General features: G+C 35.5%; 1 protein-coding gene across 1 annotated transcript in view; it reads left to right on the top strand.

Annotated features, from left to right (window-relative positions):
* The window catches only part of IL1RAPL2 (interleukin 1 receptor accessory protein like 2), a 1,213,983-nt gene that overhangs the window by 1,152,874 nt on the left and 44,141 nt on the right, over positions 1 to 16,968 (top strand). Inside the window, exon 7 of the mRNA XM_003801635.1 lies at positions 702 to 831. Within this exon, the coding sequence (XP_003801683.1) occupies positions 702 to 831 (130 nt within the window). The remainder of the gene's footprint in view (positions 1 to 701; positions 832 to 16,968) is intronic.

The following is a 16,968-nucleotide window of genomic DNA, read 5'->3' as shown; positions in this document are numbered from 1 at the left end:
TGCTATGTGCTGTGATGATGCCACAGCACTTTACCCAAGGTGACAGAGTAAAACTCTGTCTCAAAAAAACAAAAACAAAACAAAACAAAATATCTCTTCCGGAAATACCCTCACAGACATCCCAGAAATAATGTTTCATCAGGTATCTAAATATCTCTTAATCCAGTCGAGTTCATATATAAAATTAATTTTATAGTTTTTATTATTCAATTTTCTTAAAATATATAATATCAGAATTAACAAAAATTCCCTATGCTGTCTTAATAATAATGTCTATGTATATTATAGTCTATTGTGTCTTGTCATTAAAGAAAAATTATCTTACACTTTTGATTAATGTTAGCTACAAAGGCAAGTCCAAGTAAGCAGTGCTTAATAGTCTCAATAAACGAAAAATAAAAAGGTATTCTTTTCATTTGATTCTTTAATGTCAGTTCCTGAGAGGGAAGAAGTAAAACATTTCTAAAAGCTGATTAACTTTCTTTTCTTTTTTTTTTTTTTTGATGATGCCTTGAGTTTTAAAATTTCCCAGAAGCCCTCATAACTGTTCAGAATTTTCTTAGGTACAATGTATAAGATGATGGGAAGAAGAGTTGAAAAATGGGTCATCTCTGAGTTTTTCTTTGCATGGCAAATGGGGCTTCCTGTCTCCCAATGATAACCAGGAATGATTCGCTCATTTCTTTTGCTCTTATTCTCAGGTAAGCCTCTGAACATCCCTTGCAAAGCGTTCTTCGGATTCAGTGGAGAGTCTGGGCCAATGATCTACTGGATGAAAGGGGAGAAATTTATTGAAGAACTGGCAGGTCACATTAGAGAAGGTGAAATAAGGTACTGAATTTGAATTGCTTATCTTTCTTTGCCTTCTTTGTAGTTAAGAAATAAAACATCCTGGAAGGGATTCTGCCCTGGATTTTAATTGCCACTCCAAATCATTTCATTCTCTAAAAGCTGATCTGGTGGAGAGACCAAGGGTGACTACCTTAAGGAATTCAAATGTGTAAGCTTCTAACATATGAAGGTTCATGTCTGGTTCTAAAGATACGACTTTCGGGTATGACGACCCTCCCAAAGCTACCGAAAAACATTTCTTTGTGTTCCTGAAGCTTAAGCTGTAGTTGCTTCCATCATATCATAGAAAAGGTTCAAACTTTGCAGGTGACTTTTCAGATCACTGGGCAAATGTCCATTTATTCCCTGGCAACCGACAACCTTCATATGTCATAAGTGTAAAGCTGCAGTGGCAACAGTAAGCTGGTACTCAGCCAAAATAACTATTGACTCATGTTAGACAGTATTTATTTTTCCCAGCATCCAATGTTCATCCTGAAAATGACTGATCTTTCAGTTTAGCACATGCCTAGACCTCTTTTCACTCTCCTGTTATGTTACTAGATGACCCTCTAGTGCAGAGATTTTCAACTGGTGTGCCATTAGAGGATCTTAAATGTGTCACAAAAATTTTTTAAGATTATTAATTAATTTATTTTTGAAAGAAGTTCAAAGCACAGTAAATATATTCTTTTTTTTCTTAATCTTTTGTGATCAACATAATGTAAGTGTAGATATCAGTTCTATTAAGTACCTTCTCATGGTACAAAAAGAGATGGGTAAACTTTCCTACCTCACTCAGTTCAAGGGGTTTCGATTTGGCTTCAGAGATGGTAGTGTATAGTGTATGTTTGTCATTTTGATAGGAATTGGGACCCTTCCTTTGTATCCCCATTGAGAATCATGTAGTACAGTGGTTCTCAACCTTCCTAATGCTGCGACCCTTTAATACAGTTCCTCATGTTGCAGTGACCCCCAACCAGAAAATTATTTTCGCTGCTACTTCCTAACTGTAATTTTGCTACTGGTATGAATCGTAAGGTAGATATCTGATATACGGGATGTATTTTCGTTGTTACAAAGGGGTCGCCACCCCTGGGTTGAGAACTGCTGATAGTGGAAATCAATCTAATATTTCAGTGTAACTAATGTTAAAACATAGTTTTTCAGTTTTCTTATTGAATATATATAGCAGTATAAATAGGAAAGTGCACCTTATATTATTTCCTATGTTTAAATATAATTTACAATTACTCTCATGAGAATTTCTCTCCATGTGTCCACCCAATGACTCTTCTCTAGAGGTTCATAACTTGGAACATTCACGAACTCCCTGAAAGCCTATGCAAAATGTTGACTATCAGAGCGTATGTCTAGCAAAAAGCACATGAAAAGGTGCTTGACCTCAGGGAAATGCAAATCGAAACCACATGATATAACGTTATACTTGCTAGGATGGTTAGACTAAAAAAATCGGATTATAACTTGTTAGTGAAAACCTCATGCACTTCTGGTAGGAATGTAAAATGGTGCAGCCCCTTTGGATGACAGTCTGGCAGTTCCTCCGATGGTTAAGCATAGACGTTACCATATAGTGCAGCAGTGCCCCTCCTAGGCATGGAACCAAAGGAGATCAAAACATACATCTACCCTAAAACTTGTCTAAAAATGTTCAAAGCAGCATTATTTATAATAGACACAAAGTGAAAACAACCTGAATATTTAAGTGGTGAGTGGCCAAATAAAATGTGATATATTCATATGATAGAATATCATTTAAGTATAAAAAGGAATGAAGTATTGACATGCACTAAAATATGGTTGAACCTTGGAAACACACTCAGTAAAAGAAACAGTGACACAAATACATACAACATGATTCTATTTATATGAAATGTTCATGTTAAGCAAATACAATAGAACCTCCATAGCTGGCCACCTCCATACATTGACCACCTCCTTAAATTGACCTAAGTTCATAGACCAGACATGCACCACATGCATGTATCAGTACAGTGGCCTAGTTCTGTATGTTGACCAGTTTGTTACAGTCACTTGGGTGGTCAGCTTACAGAAGTTCTACTGTATGTAGAAACAGAGAGTAGATTGCTGCTTGCTTAGGGCTGGTGGAGAAGAATGGAATGATAGAGAGTTATAGTTAAAGTGTATGGGTGTGATTTTGTGTGTGGTAAAATACAACACAACATGAAATATACCATTTTGAAGTATACAATTCAGGGGTATTCAATAAAACATTGTGCAAACACCACCACTATGTAGTCCCAAAACATTTTCATCACTCCAAAAGTACCCGTTAAACAGGCTTGGGTTTCTTTTTGAAGTGATGAAAATGTTATAAAATTGACCATGGTGATGGTTGCACATATCTGTGAATATCCTAGAAAACAATAAGCTATACACTTTTAATAGGTGAATTATATGTAAATAAAGCCAGTTTTATATTTAAAAAACTCATTGATTATCTGGTACAGAGCAGATCTTTAGAAAAACATAATTGATATACTATAAATAATTTTTAAGTATTAAATCCCATTTGAACTGTAAGGTTCCTAAGTATTAAGACATTATTAGGCAATTTCAAGTTATTTATTTGAAATTAATGCAGCTGAATTTCTTCTAAATTGCTTTACAGGGTACATGTTTAAAATTATCAATGTATCTGCCTATAAATGATCTTAAGGGTCACTCTTCATTTTTCAGAACAAGAAACTTGTCCCAAAAAGGGCAAGTGATAGGGGGTGGTGCCTGTGGCTCAAAGGAGTAGGGCGCTGGCCCCTTATACCAGAGGTAGCAGGTTAAAACCCAACCCTGGACAAAAACTGCAAAATAATGATAATAATAATAATAATAATAGGTCAAGTGATAGGTACACGAGTACATAGTAGCAAAATATCTACTACCAAAATCCTCAGAGCTATGTTTTGTGATCAAGAGTAGTAATGAAGTGAGCCTAAAATCAGTGTTTCTCTTTTCCTGTGTATGACTGTGTAGATTTTTTCAAAATAAACAGCTTTATTGGGGCCTAATTGACATACAGTAAACCATCGAATTTAACGTGTACAATTTGTAAGGCTTGACTGATCTATGTCTATCCCCATGAAACAGGGGATAGTCTCTAGAATTTTAATTTAAAAATTAAAAATTTAATTTAATTTAAACATTTAAAAATCTCTCTAGACTATTAGTTACCCTGAAATACCATAAAGAAGATAACATCTCACCATCCCTACATTTCCTGATGCCTGTTAGAAATTCTTCCCTCCTGCCCTTTTCCCTCAATGCTGATCTTCCTGTCACCATAAGACAGTCTGCATTTTCTCATGGTTTATATAAACAAAATCATGTAGTAGATATGTGTTTTCTCTAGAATATTTCACTTAACACAATTATTTTGAGATTTATCCCTCTTGTTGTATGTGTTACTAGTTCATTCCTCTTTTATTGTGGAGTAATGTATGTATATACAACCATTCTATTGTCCATTTGCTTTTGGAATTCACATGGATGCTGTTTCCAGTTTGGGACTATGATAAATAAAGCTGCTAGGAACGTTCATATGCACATCTTCTTCTGCACGTACATTTCGTATTTTCTTGGCTAAATACCTAGACAAGGAGTGGCTGAATTTTATAGTAGGCATACATTTACCTTTTTCAGTCATTCTTTTAAAGTTTGAATAGTTTTTAAACAAATTTTATTTTTAGGCTAATTTTTGATTTACATAAAAACTGTGAAAACTATATAGTTTTTATATGCCCCACACCCAGTTTTCCCTATCAGCATCTTAATTAAGTTCCTATGGTTAGGGCTGGTGGGGAGGAATGGGGTGAAATTCGTAACAATAAATCAAAGTTAATGCATGATTACTAGCTGAAGGCATTTTTGCATTCAGTTTTTTTTGTTTGTTTGTTTGCTTGTTTTTGCCCATTGTCCATTTTGTTTTTTTCCGGGACTATTTAACTTTTCAAAAATCTACCTAACTGTATTCCAAAGTATAACAGTTACACGATTTTACAAATGAAAAGTGAGGCACTGTTACTCTCTCTTGCAGCAAATGATTAGGGTTGGTGGGAAACAAAACATACATACAAGAGACAGATAAATCCTGAACAAGCCACTATGGTAGGGGCCAAATGAGTCAACCAGCTACTGAGTGCTACAGGAAGTCAACCATTCAGAACTGGAAAAATGCTATTGCTTAATTAACTTTGTTATATCCCTTTCCTCCACTCTCCCACATAACCCCAGTAAAAAGGGGTACATAACTCTATTTGTCGTGGAGAAAAGTTACAGGGAATTTATTTTGAAAATTTCACAAAGCCCCAACAGCTAACTAGAGACATTCAGAGAAGTGCAAACTAAAAGGCAGAAATTCCGGGCCAACGTAAACACACAATTTACCCATTTTGTCATATGGTCACGAGTCACTTAACAACAGGATATGTTCTGAGAAATGCATCATTAGGCTCTTTCGTCATTGTGCAAATATCATGGAGTCTATTTACACAAGCCTAGAATATAGCCTACTATACATGTAGGCTATATGGTAAACCCTACTGCTCCCAGACTACAAACCTGTATAGCATGTTACTATACTGGCTACTGTAGGCCTTTGCAACCCAATGGTAAGTATTCGTGTATCTAAACATACCTAAATATAGAAAAGGCATTTTTCAGCACCATTATAATCTTATAGGACCACCGTTGTATATATGGTCTATCATTGACTAAAATGTCATCATGTGGTGTGTGACTGTATTGTATGACCCATCCATGATCAATTTGGAAGCTTGTGTGCATTCCAGAATTTCTTCAGTGTATGGCCATTTTTGCTAACACAGGAACTAATTACTAGATCCTGTCTTCTAGCCTCCAAGCCAATGTCCTTGAAACAAAGCATACAAAGTTTTCTACAGTATGGCATATTACATCAAATCCAGCAGTTTAATAGAAGAAAAATGTTAATTACACCACTAGGTAAACCAAGAGAAGATCTACATTCTTTCACGACCCACACATTTTCTTGAGAGGGAACAATTCTGATGGCAGAACACTGAAGATTTTGATTAGGGGATTCTTCCCAAAGGTAGTTCTGGAAACAAAATTTACCTCTAGTTGCATAGCTATCCTTCAGGGTTATCCTCGTCTGTTCAGGCAATTAAAACAAAATATCTTAGTGCCTGGGTAATTTATAAACAATGGAAATGTATTGCTCACAGTTCTGGAGGCTGTGAAGTCCAAGCTAAAGGCACTTAGCAGATTCAGTGTCTGATGAGGGCCTGTTTCTCATAGATGAGGCCTTCCATGTATCCTCACATGGAAGAAGGGGCAAGAGGGCTCATTTGAGCCTCTTTTATAAGGGTGTTAATTTCATTCATGAGGGTAGAGCCTTCATGACCTAAGTACTTCCCAAGGGTCTCATCTCTTAATACTATCACATTGTGTATTAGGTGCCAACGTATGAATAATTCATTTGGGACACCAACATTTACACTTTAGGAAAGGTATTGTTTGGGTTAATATTTTAATCAAATCACAGCTCTTGCATTGTGTGTACATTTCAGAATTGCCTTGCCAAGTATACCTAAGAAGTGAGGGTATAAATTAAGTAGCTCTCAGAGAGTTGACTTTTGGCTTGTGGAGAAGCTTCTCCAGAGGCACTAGATCTGGCAAAAGGACTGGCTCATCTGCTAGGTTCTCAATTTCCTGGGCAGCAGCTTGATCCTAGAAGTATGTGTTACAACTTTTTTTTCTCTTAGTATTGCCAAGAGGACTTTAAAAAAATTACCTAGTAAAAAGGCTTGGGTATTTACTGAGGGCTTGTTGAGATAATGGCACTCAGACTTCAGTAAATGCAACTTTTATATCAGCAGTTCTTGGGCAGCTTGACTAGTATATTAAATCAAATCTTGTCTAGTATTTTGGAGTTCTCATTTGTTTGCACTCTGGGTCATTTTCAGCACTGTGGTCCCTAGCCTCTCCCAACTTGCAAACCATTGCAAAAGTACTTAGCCTCCACTTTGGGAATATAGATTTTCTTTTATCTCCCTTTAAGCAGAGATTTCCATAGCCCTCCCATGCCTCTGATGTTGCTAGAAGACCGAAGCTCAAGGAAATTTGAACCTAAATGTAGTATACATTCACAACTCCCGGCCTATCCCACACAACTGCATCACAACCCTTTCACTGACTCCAGAAGATGTAATTTCTAGAGGTGGTAAAGGAATTTAATGTGTGCTGTAGCATAAGCTGTAATTGTGCAAGTTTGGTTATTTTTTCTGCTATCTTTCCACCGCACTGCTCTCTGCAAGCTCTATCATGTCTGTTCAGAGAAGTTAAATAATTATTTGGAGGAAACCCAGCGGGAATCATTAGGAGAAGACCTTTTAATTTCTGTCCTTCAGTTAAAGCTTAATGGGAACTGTTTGCAAAGTGGGATCAGAGTTCATGAAAAGGAATAGCTTTTGGGGTGAGGATTCTAGGAAGGCCACCCCAGTTCCACACCTCTAAAGAACTTCCTTTTAATTAACTTTACAAGAAGCTTGAGAATTTAACAAAAAAATTTACTAGTACAGTATGTATTTTATAGAGCTAATAAAAAAAGTCAGAGAAACTGAACCAGTCCTATTAAACAAGAAATAATCATCTTTAAGATTGCCTGCAGGGTTGTGAATTTCATCTGATTATCAAAGAAAGACTGCAGGAATTTCAAGACAATTTCTTTGTCCCAATGGAAAGTAATTTTGGTTTATAAATCTCAGTTTACAAATTGCCCTATCAATATCAAATGTTTTCTTTCCTAGGGCAATACTATAAAACAGTTTACCAGATCTTTAATAATTCTTGACCTGAAAAAACATATTCAAAATTGATTTTAATGTTTTCAGAAAACCTCCTTAAAATGCAAATAATTTACACTCAATTTCTGAAAGGCTGAGAGTTGAATATGGGTTTTGTTTTAGTTTTGGTTTCTTCACTCCTGTTTTTCAACACTTTCTGGTCTTCTGTTCCATCTTTTTGCCTTAACATTCTTTCTTCGAGCGACTAAAATTCTCTAACAAAGGAGGGAATGTGATACAGGCCTGAAAAGGTTTTATTCTTGAAATAAGGTGAGTCTATCATAAAGGCCCCAAATAACCTATTCATAACTCACCCTTTAAAAAGACAATATGAAGCTGTGAATAGGTAGATTGTCCCAAAAATATAGAAAAAAATACTTGGAGTCCTAGGAAGCCGTAGGAAAAAATGATGAGATATGTTTTGACAACTTCCCACACACTTTTTTACACTCTATATTCCCTTGGTCTTCCCAAAGTTGAGCTTCCAAGGAAAATCTCTTCCTTTCTCCCATTTTCTGCCCATCCCTGGAAAGAAAGAGCACTGTTCAGTCATTTCACTTCATCTTTAATTTAAATTAGTTTCAAATCTCATCACATGTGTATGTGAGTATAGGATTTGTAGGTCATGAGGAAGTTTCAACAGAAAGATAAACTTCATAAACAACATAGTTTTAGCTACAGCCAGCCTTAATTACCAGTTATCTGACTGATCGTTTATGAAAGAGTGGTTCCAGGGCTAGTCTTAGCCTTGACCTATGCATAAAATATTTAAAGCCTACCTAAACATATTTTTTATCTCTCTTCAATTACTGAGCAGACTCTACATGCCAAGTCTCAACTATGCTATCTTGAATTGTAAGTTGCTCTAGACAAGGACCTATAATTAGTACATAATAATTAGTATATAGTAGTAATAATAAAACACTTCATGTTTTCGTAGTACACCACAGATTGCAAAAGTATTTTGGCATCTTAAATCATATTGGATTTCTATGATAATCATCTGAGATAAATAATGTTAACTTTATTTTTCATATTAAGAAGCTGAGATTTAGAGACTGAGGAAGAGCGGCCCTTGCACAGTTAACAATTCCTGTGGGGCTAGATTCAATTCACCAAAACACGGCTGGCGAGAATCCTCAATTGTCAGAGTGTTTCTGTTGTACTCCACATTTAAACTGTAAAAAGTCAAAACCTTCCTGGGACTGAAAGAGTGAAAATCAGTATGGACTGAGAATAAGCAGTCCTGCCATTAATCAGGCAGGGAGGACAGACAGATAAAGCCAGCTGCAAAGTTAACAGAAAACACTGTTTCTCTCAAGGTCACGCAGCAGTTGTAAACTGCCATAACGACCCCCACCTCCTTTGAGTGATTCACTGCTTTTTTACCAATGATCTCCCAATCTGCTTTGCTACTTGCCTTTATTACTTGGGGTACCCAATTGCTAGGCCACCCTTGCCTCGTGACAGTACTCAATGTCTAGTTAATTTCCACTTCTCTCTATTCGGCTTCAGCAACTCCCACCAATCCAGGAATTGCCCCTGCTTCCCCAAACCCTCCTTAGAATCTTTCAGTGAAAACCCAAATATTACAAAGATTCTTCTTCCTTCCGTCAATCAAAGATTGATTTAAATAAGTTTCAGTTACAGTTCCTCTGGAATACCCCTCCTTTGATGCATTGTGTTAATCAATTTGATTTTGTCAGACTACGGACTTGATGCTGGTCTTTGATTAATCACACTTGGAATACGGGGGGAGGGGGGAGCAAATAACACCAAAAGAGAAATTTTATTTAATTAAAAGTTTTGTTCTTTTTTAAACATACCTCCTATCCTTCATATTCTGAATTATCATTCCTGGACAATGATTACTCTTACTCAGGATAATGTCCAAGAGACTTTGCAAGATACCTAGACATCAAAGGAGAACTAAGTTTAGTTCAAAGGAGCATTTATGATGAGTGGAAATTGAGCCTAGACATTTTAAAATTATTTACCCCGATTAAGAAATCAACAGATTTTCTACTTAACCTTTGGGTGCACAGCAAATTTAATTAGCCAGAATTTCCATCGCTGAACAATTCCATCAACCAAGACTTCATTGCATCTGTATTCTTTATCTGAATACCATGTTATCATTCCCTTCAGCATTGTTTATTTTAGTTTATGATCTTTAGGAGAACAGGAAGAACCTACATGCAAAGATTAGTACAGTGTCCAGCAGAACAGATTGTTGCTTACTAATAAATACTTCCTGATGATGACGATGATGATTACCAGTGGAGGTAACAGTCATGTTGGTGACATGGGCAGACACTGAAGAATATAAACTGTGGCCTCTCCAGTATCAGTTGAGCATCTTTATAAACAAGGAAAAGTACAAAAGCCCCTGGAAGAGACTGGAAAGTAGTTTTTAATTTCTCTGCTAATGAAGTATTTCCTTTTTTTTTTCTTTATGGTTAAATCTTAGTAGAGGAAGTTAATAAAGAGAAGTAATGCACAATAAGTATGAGACAGTATTGGTTTTATTAATAGCATCCCAGCTCACAACACTCAGCACATAGAGCTGGTAAAACATCTGTTTAATAATAACATTGAATTATACTAAATTTTATTAGCATAGTGTGTTTCCAACATTACACATGTACACATACTTACATTTTTAGAGCAGATTTAGCTTCACAGCAAAATTGAGTGGAACGTACGGGGTTCCCAGATACCCCACCCCCTGCCGCTCTACATATTCTCCCCCCACCACCTACATCCAGCAGTGGTACATTTGTTATAATCAATGAACCTGCATTGACACATCCTTATCACCTAAAGTCTGTAGTTTACATTACAGTCCACTCCTGGCGTTGTACATTCTATGGGTTTTGACAAATGTATAATGACATGTTATCTATCACATGGGGGAATAGTTTCAGTGCCCTAAAAACCCTCTGTGCTTCACCCACTCATTTCTCCCTCCCCACAACCCCCCTGGCAACTCCTGATCTTTTTTTCTTTTACCAAAATTTTGCTTTGTCCAGAATGTCAAGTAGTTGAAATCATAAAGAATGTGGCCTTCACAGATTGGCTTCTTTTAATTAGTAATGGGATTTAAGTTTCCTCCGTGTCTTTTTGCGGCATTATTTTTGTAATTGCATTTGTTTATTCAGTGTGATTTTATTGAGTTTTTGTGATGCCACCAGCACTGTGCTAGCTGCTGATAATAAAAAAATTAACGCTTAAGCACACCCTAAACAAGTAGCTCCCTTTGAAAACACAAAGGAGATTTCTTTCTTTCTTTCTTTCTTTCTTTCTTTCTTTCTTTCTTTCTTCTTTCTTATTTTCTTCCTTCCTTTCTTTCTTTTTTTCTTTCTCTCATAATAAACTTTCTTTTCCATAGCAGGTTTAGGGTTACAAAAAAGCGTAGCAGATAAGAGAGTAAATTTTTATTATGTAGGTTTTTTTTACTGCAATTAAAAAAAAGGGACACAGAGCTGCCATATAACCCCTTTGAGCCCCTCCCAATTTCCCCTATTATTAACATCTTGCTATTTATGTGGTATAAGGCACAACTTTTTTTTTTTTTTTTGAGATAGAGTCTCACTGTGTCACCCTGGTAGAGTGCTGTAGTGTCACTGCTCACAATGGTGCTGAGTCTCACTGTGTCACACTGGTAGAGTGCTGTGGTGTCACTGCTCACAACCTCCTACTCTTGGGCTTAAGTGATTCTCTTGCCTCAGCCTCCTAAGTAGCTGGGACTACAGGCGCCCACCACAATGCCCGTCTATTTTTTTTGTTGCAGTTGTCATTGTTGTTGTTTAGCAGGTCCGGGCCGGGTTCGAACCTGCCACCCTGGTATATGTGGCTGGCACCCTAACCACTGAGCTACAGGTGCCAAGCCTATAAGGCACAATTTAACAAAACACTATTGATGAGTTATTATTGAAGTCCATAGTTTAGGGTTCATTCTTTATGTTAAATAGTTCTTTGTGTTTTTGACAAATGCGTGACAGCATGTATCCACCATTACAGTATCATACCGAATAGCTTCACTGCCTTAAAACCCCCTGTTCTCTGACTATTCATCTCTCCCTCCCCAAGGCTGCTGGTAACTATTGATCTTTTTGCTATCTCTATAGTTTTTCCTTTTCCTGAACATCATATGGTTGGTATCATACAGCCTTTCAAACTGGCTTCTTTCACTTAGAAGTAAGCATTTAAAGGTTCCTCCATGTTTTTTGTGGCTTGATAACACATTTATTCTTATCAATAAATAATATTTCCCTGTCTGAATGTACCACAATTGTGTATGCATTCACCTATAGAATGACATCTTGGTTGTTTCCATGTTTCATCAATTATGAATAAAGCTGATATAAACATTTGTATATAGGTTTTTGTATAGATATAAAAATATGATTGATGGATCATATAGTAAAACAATGTTTAGCTTTATAAGAAATACTGAAATATCTTTCAAAGTGGCTATACCACTTTTCATTTCCACCAGCAATGGATGAGAATCCCTTTGGCTCCATATCTTTGCCAACATTTGGTGCTGTCAGTGTATTAGATTTTAACGATTCTAATAAGTATGGATGTCATTGTCTTATTTTCAAATTCCCTAATGATGTACATTATTGAGCATATATTCAGACCCTTATTTGCTACCTATATATCTTTTTGGTGAGGTATCTATTCAGACCTTTTGCTCAGTTTTTAAATTGTGCTGTTCGATTTCTTATTGTTGAGTTTTAAGAGGTCTTTGTAGATTCTATATTCAAGTTGTGTTCTGCGTGTATTTTCTCCTACTTTCTGCCTTGTCTTTTCATTCTCTTAACTATCTTTCATGGAACAGATGTTCTTAATTTTAAGGAAGTCTGACTTATCAGTTTTTTTCTTTCATGGACTGGACCTTTGCTGTTGTATCTAAAATTTATTATCAAATTCAAGGTCATTTATATTATCTTCTAAAACTTTTATAGTTTTTGTGCTCCACATTTATGTCTATGATTCGCTTTGAGTTAATCTTTGTAAAAAATATAAGATCTGTATCTAGATCCATTTCTTTTTTCACATATGGATATGGATGTCCAGTTCTTCTGGCATAATTTGTTGAAAAGACCGTCATTTCTCCACTGAACTGCCTTTGCTGCTCCTCTGTCAAAGATCAGTTGACTATGTTTGGGTTTATTGCATGAGGGTCTATTTCTGGGCTCTCTATCTTGTTCTATTGATATATTTGTCTGCTGTTTCATGAATATCACACTGTCTTGCTTAATGTAGCTTTATAAAAAGTCTTGAGGCTCAGCGCCCATAGCACAGTAGTTAACGGTGCCAGCCACATGCACCGACACTGACAGGTTCAAGCCCAACCCAGGCCAGCTAACCAACAATGACAACTGCAACAACAAAAAAAATAGCCGGGCATTGTGGCAGGTGCCTGTAGTCCCTGTAGTCCCAGCTACTTGGGAGGCTGAGGCAAGAGAATGGCTTAAGCCCAAGAGGTTGAGGTTGCTGTGAGCTATGATGTCATAGCACTCAACCAAGGGCGACATTGTGAAATTCTATCTCAAAAAAACAAGAAAGAAAAAAGAAATTCTATAATAAGTCTTGGACTTAAGTAGTATTGAGTTCTGAATCTGACTCTGTTCTTCTTCAATATTGTGTTAAGTTGTTCTAGGTATTTTTATTTTCCTTATAAGTTTTACTAACCATGTACCCATATTTGTAAAATAATTTCTTAATTTTTTGATTTGGATTATGTTTAACCCACAGATAATGATGGGAAAAACTGACATTTTAATAATCTGAGTATTTCCATCTGTGAATATGAAATATTATTCATTAATTTAGATCTTTGATTTCTTCCATCAAAGTTTTATAGTTTTCCTTACAGTTCTTATACATATTTTGTTAACTTATACCTAAGTGATTCAGTGTTTGGTACTGATGTAAATAGTGTTGTGTTTTTGATTTCAGATCAAATTGTTCATAGTTGGTATATAGAAAAGTAATTGACTACTGTATACTAACCTTATACCCTACAACCTTGCTATAATTCCTTAATAGTTCTATTAGATTTCATGGATACTTCTAGATTTTCCAGATAAACAATCATGTCATCTGTGAACAAAGTTTTATTTCTTTCTTATGAATCTATTTACCTCTTATTTTATTTTCTTGTTTTATCACATTAATATTTACAGTAGGATATTGAAGAGGAGGAGTAGGGGTGGGCACCTTCGTGTTGCTCCTGATGGTAGAGGGAAAGCTTTCAGTCTCTATCATGAAGTATAATGTTAGTTAGAGGTCTTTTATAGATGTTCTTTATTAAGTTGAATAAGATTCCCTCGATTTCTATTTTTCAGAAAGTTTTTTATCATGAATGGGTATTGGGTTTTGTCAAATGCTTTTTCAGCATCTGTTTAGACAATCACGTTATTTTCTTTCTTTAGCCTGTTCATGTGATGGATTATATTAATATATTTTCAAATGTTGAACCTGCCTTGCATACCTGGGATAAATTCTACTTTGTCATAGTGTATGATTCTTTTATTATGCCATTACATTTAATTTGCTAATACTTTACTGAGGATTTTTGCATCTATGTGTGTGAGAGATAGGAGTCTGTAGTTTTCCTTTTTTGAAATATGTTTGTTTTATTGTTAGGGTAATGCTGGTTTTGAAGAATGCGTTGGGAAGTATTTTTGCTTCTACTTTCCAGAAAATTGATATCATATACTCCTTAAATGTTTGTGAAATGTTCTAAACCCATCTGAGCCTGGTGCTGTTTTAGAAGGTTATTAATTATTGATTCAATTTAATTAATAGATATTGGCCTATTCAAGTATCTAATTCTACTTGTGTGAGTTTTGATAGATTGTGTCTTTCAAAGACTTTTCATCTAAATTATCAATTTTGTGGACTTACTAGTTGTAATATCCCTTTATTATCTTTTAATGTCCATGGCATCAGTAGTTATGAACCCTCTTTCATTTCTGAATTTTGTAATTTAGTAATTTGTGCCACATCTCTTTTCCCTTGACTAGAAATTCATCAATCTTATTTACTATTTTTTTTCAAAGAACTCACTTTGGTTCTTATTGATTTTTATCTGTTGTTTTCCTGTTTTTAATTTCCTTGATTTCTGCTCTAATTTTTATAATTTCTTCTGCTTACTTTTTATTACATTTATTTCATTTTTTATAATTCTCTGTGGAAGATGCTTACCTTACTGATTTTAGATCTTTCTTCTTTTTAAACATATGCATTTACTACTTTAAACTTCACTCTAAGCACTGCTTTTGCTACATAGAACAAATTTTGGTAAGCCATATTCTCATTTTAACTTATTTCCCAATACATTTAAATTTTTCTCAAGGCTTCTTTGACTTATATGTTACTTAGACTTTCAAATAGTTTGGAATTTTACGGCTATTTTTCTGTTATTGATTTCTAGCCCAATTCTATTGTGGTCTAGAGCTTATTTGGTATGATTTTTATTCTTTTAAATTTGTTAAAGTATGTTTTATGGCCCAGATTGTGGTCTATTTGGTAAACACTCCATGTGAGCTTGAGAAGAATATGTATTCTGCTGTTGTTAGATGAAGTATTCTATAAATGTCAATTAGATCCTGTTGATCGATTATGCTGGTCAGCTCAACTATATCTGCTATGGTTTGAATAGATCCCCTAAAGTTCATATGTTGGAAATTTAATCCCCACTACAACTGTTTTGAGAAGTGAGACTTTTAATAGAGGAGTAGGTCATGAGAGCTGTGTCCTCATGACTGGATTGTGTCATTATCATAGAAATGAGTTAATTATCATGAGAGTGGGCTTGTTATAAAAGTGACTTTGGCCCTCTTTTGCTTCCTTCTATCCCTCTATATTCTCTTCTCCCTTCACCGTGGATTACACAACAAGAAGTCCCTCCCCAGATATAGATCCCTTTGTCTTAGACTTCCCATCCTCCAGAACTATAAGAAATAAATTTATTTCTTCATAAATTATACAGTTCAGGGGATTCTATTATAAAAACAGCAAAATAAGGTAATATCCTTACTGGTTTTCTGTGTCTGCTGGATCTATCCATTAGTGATAGAGGTCAACTATAATAGTGGGTTCATCTACTTTTTCTTTGTACTTCTATCGTTTTTTTTTTTTTTTTGCCTCACATACTCTATTAAACACACACATAATAAGGCTTATTATGTATTCTTATGAAATTAACTCCTTTGTGAGGAAATTCTCTTCTTTATTTCTGATAATTTTCCTCATTCTGGAATCTCTTTTGTCTTAAATTAATATAGTAATCCTCTCTTATTTGTGATTTGTATTTCCACAGTCCATAGGCAATGATAGTCTCAAAATATTAAATGGAACATTCTAGAAATAAAATATTATTGTAAGTTTTAAATTGCATGCTGTTCTGAGTAGCATGATGAAATCTTATATCATCTCACTCTGTCCCACCTATGATTTGAATCATTCCTTTGTCCGGTCTATCCACGGCTATATATATATATATATATAACCCACCCATTGGACTTGGTAACCATCTGGGTTAGCATCTCTCATCATCACAAGAATAAGGTGAGTTCAGCACAATAAAATATTACATGAGAGACAGAGAGACAGGGACCATATTTACATAACTTTTAATATGGTATGATATTATAATTGTTCTATTTTATTATTAGTTATGGTTGCTAAGGTCATACTGTACCTAATTTATAAATTAAACTTTGTTATAGGCATGTATGCATAAGAAATAAAATGGTATATATAGGGTTTGGTACTATTCATGGTTTCACACAGGCAGTGGAGGGTCTTGGAAGACATATATTCCCTATGTATAAGGTTGGGAGAGGAGTGACTACTGTGTATAGCTACTCCAGCTTTCTTTTTTGAGACAGAGTCTTACTCTGTTGCCCTAGGTAGAATGCCATGACATCATCATAGCTCATGGGAACTTCAAACTCTTGGGCTCAAGTGATCCTCCTGCCTCAACCTCCTGAGTAGCTGAACTAGAGGTGCCTGCCACAGTACCCTTCTAGTTTTTTCTATTTTTAGTAGAGATGGTGTCTCTTGCTCAGGCTGCTTTCAAACTCCTAAGCTCAACCATTCTTTCCACTTTGGCCTCACAGAGTGCTATGATTATAGGAGTGAATCACCATACCCAGTGACCTTTCACATTTACCGTGATTATTGACCAGAACAGCCTATGCCTGTGTGTATCATTGGGGGAACCTGAGAACATTACTCTTCCAGTTGGCACTGG

The sequence above is a fragment of the Otolemur garnettii genome, unplaced genomic scaffold, assembly GCF_000181295.1.
Source record: "Otolemur garnettii isolate 467f Iridium unplaced genomic scaffold, OtoGar3 scaffold00216, whole genome shotgun sequence".
In the NCBI taxonomy this organism is placed as follows: Eukaryota; Metazoa; Chordata; class Mammalia; order Primates; family Galagidae; genus Otolemur; species Otolemur garnettii.
The sequence above is the reverse complement of the archived record's forward strand: the minus strand, read 5'-3'. Positions and strand labels throughout refer to the sequence as shown.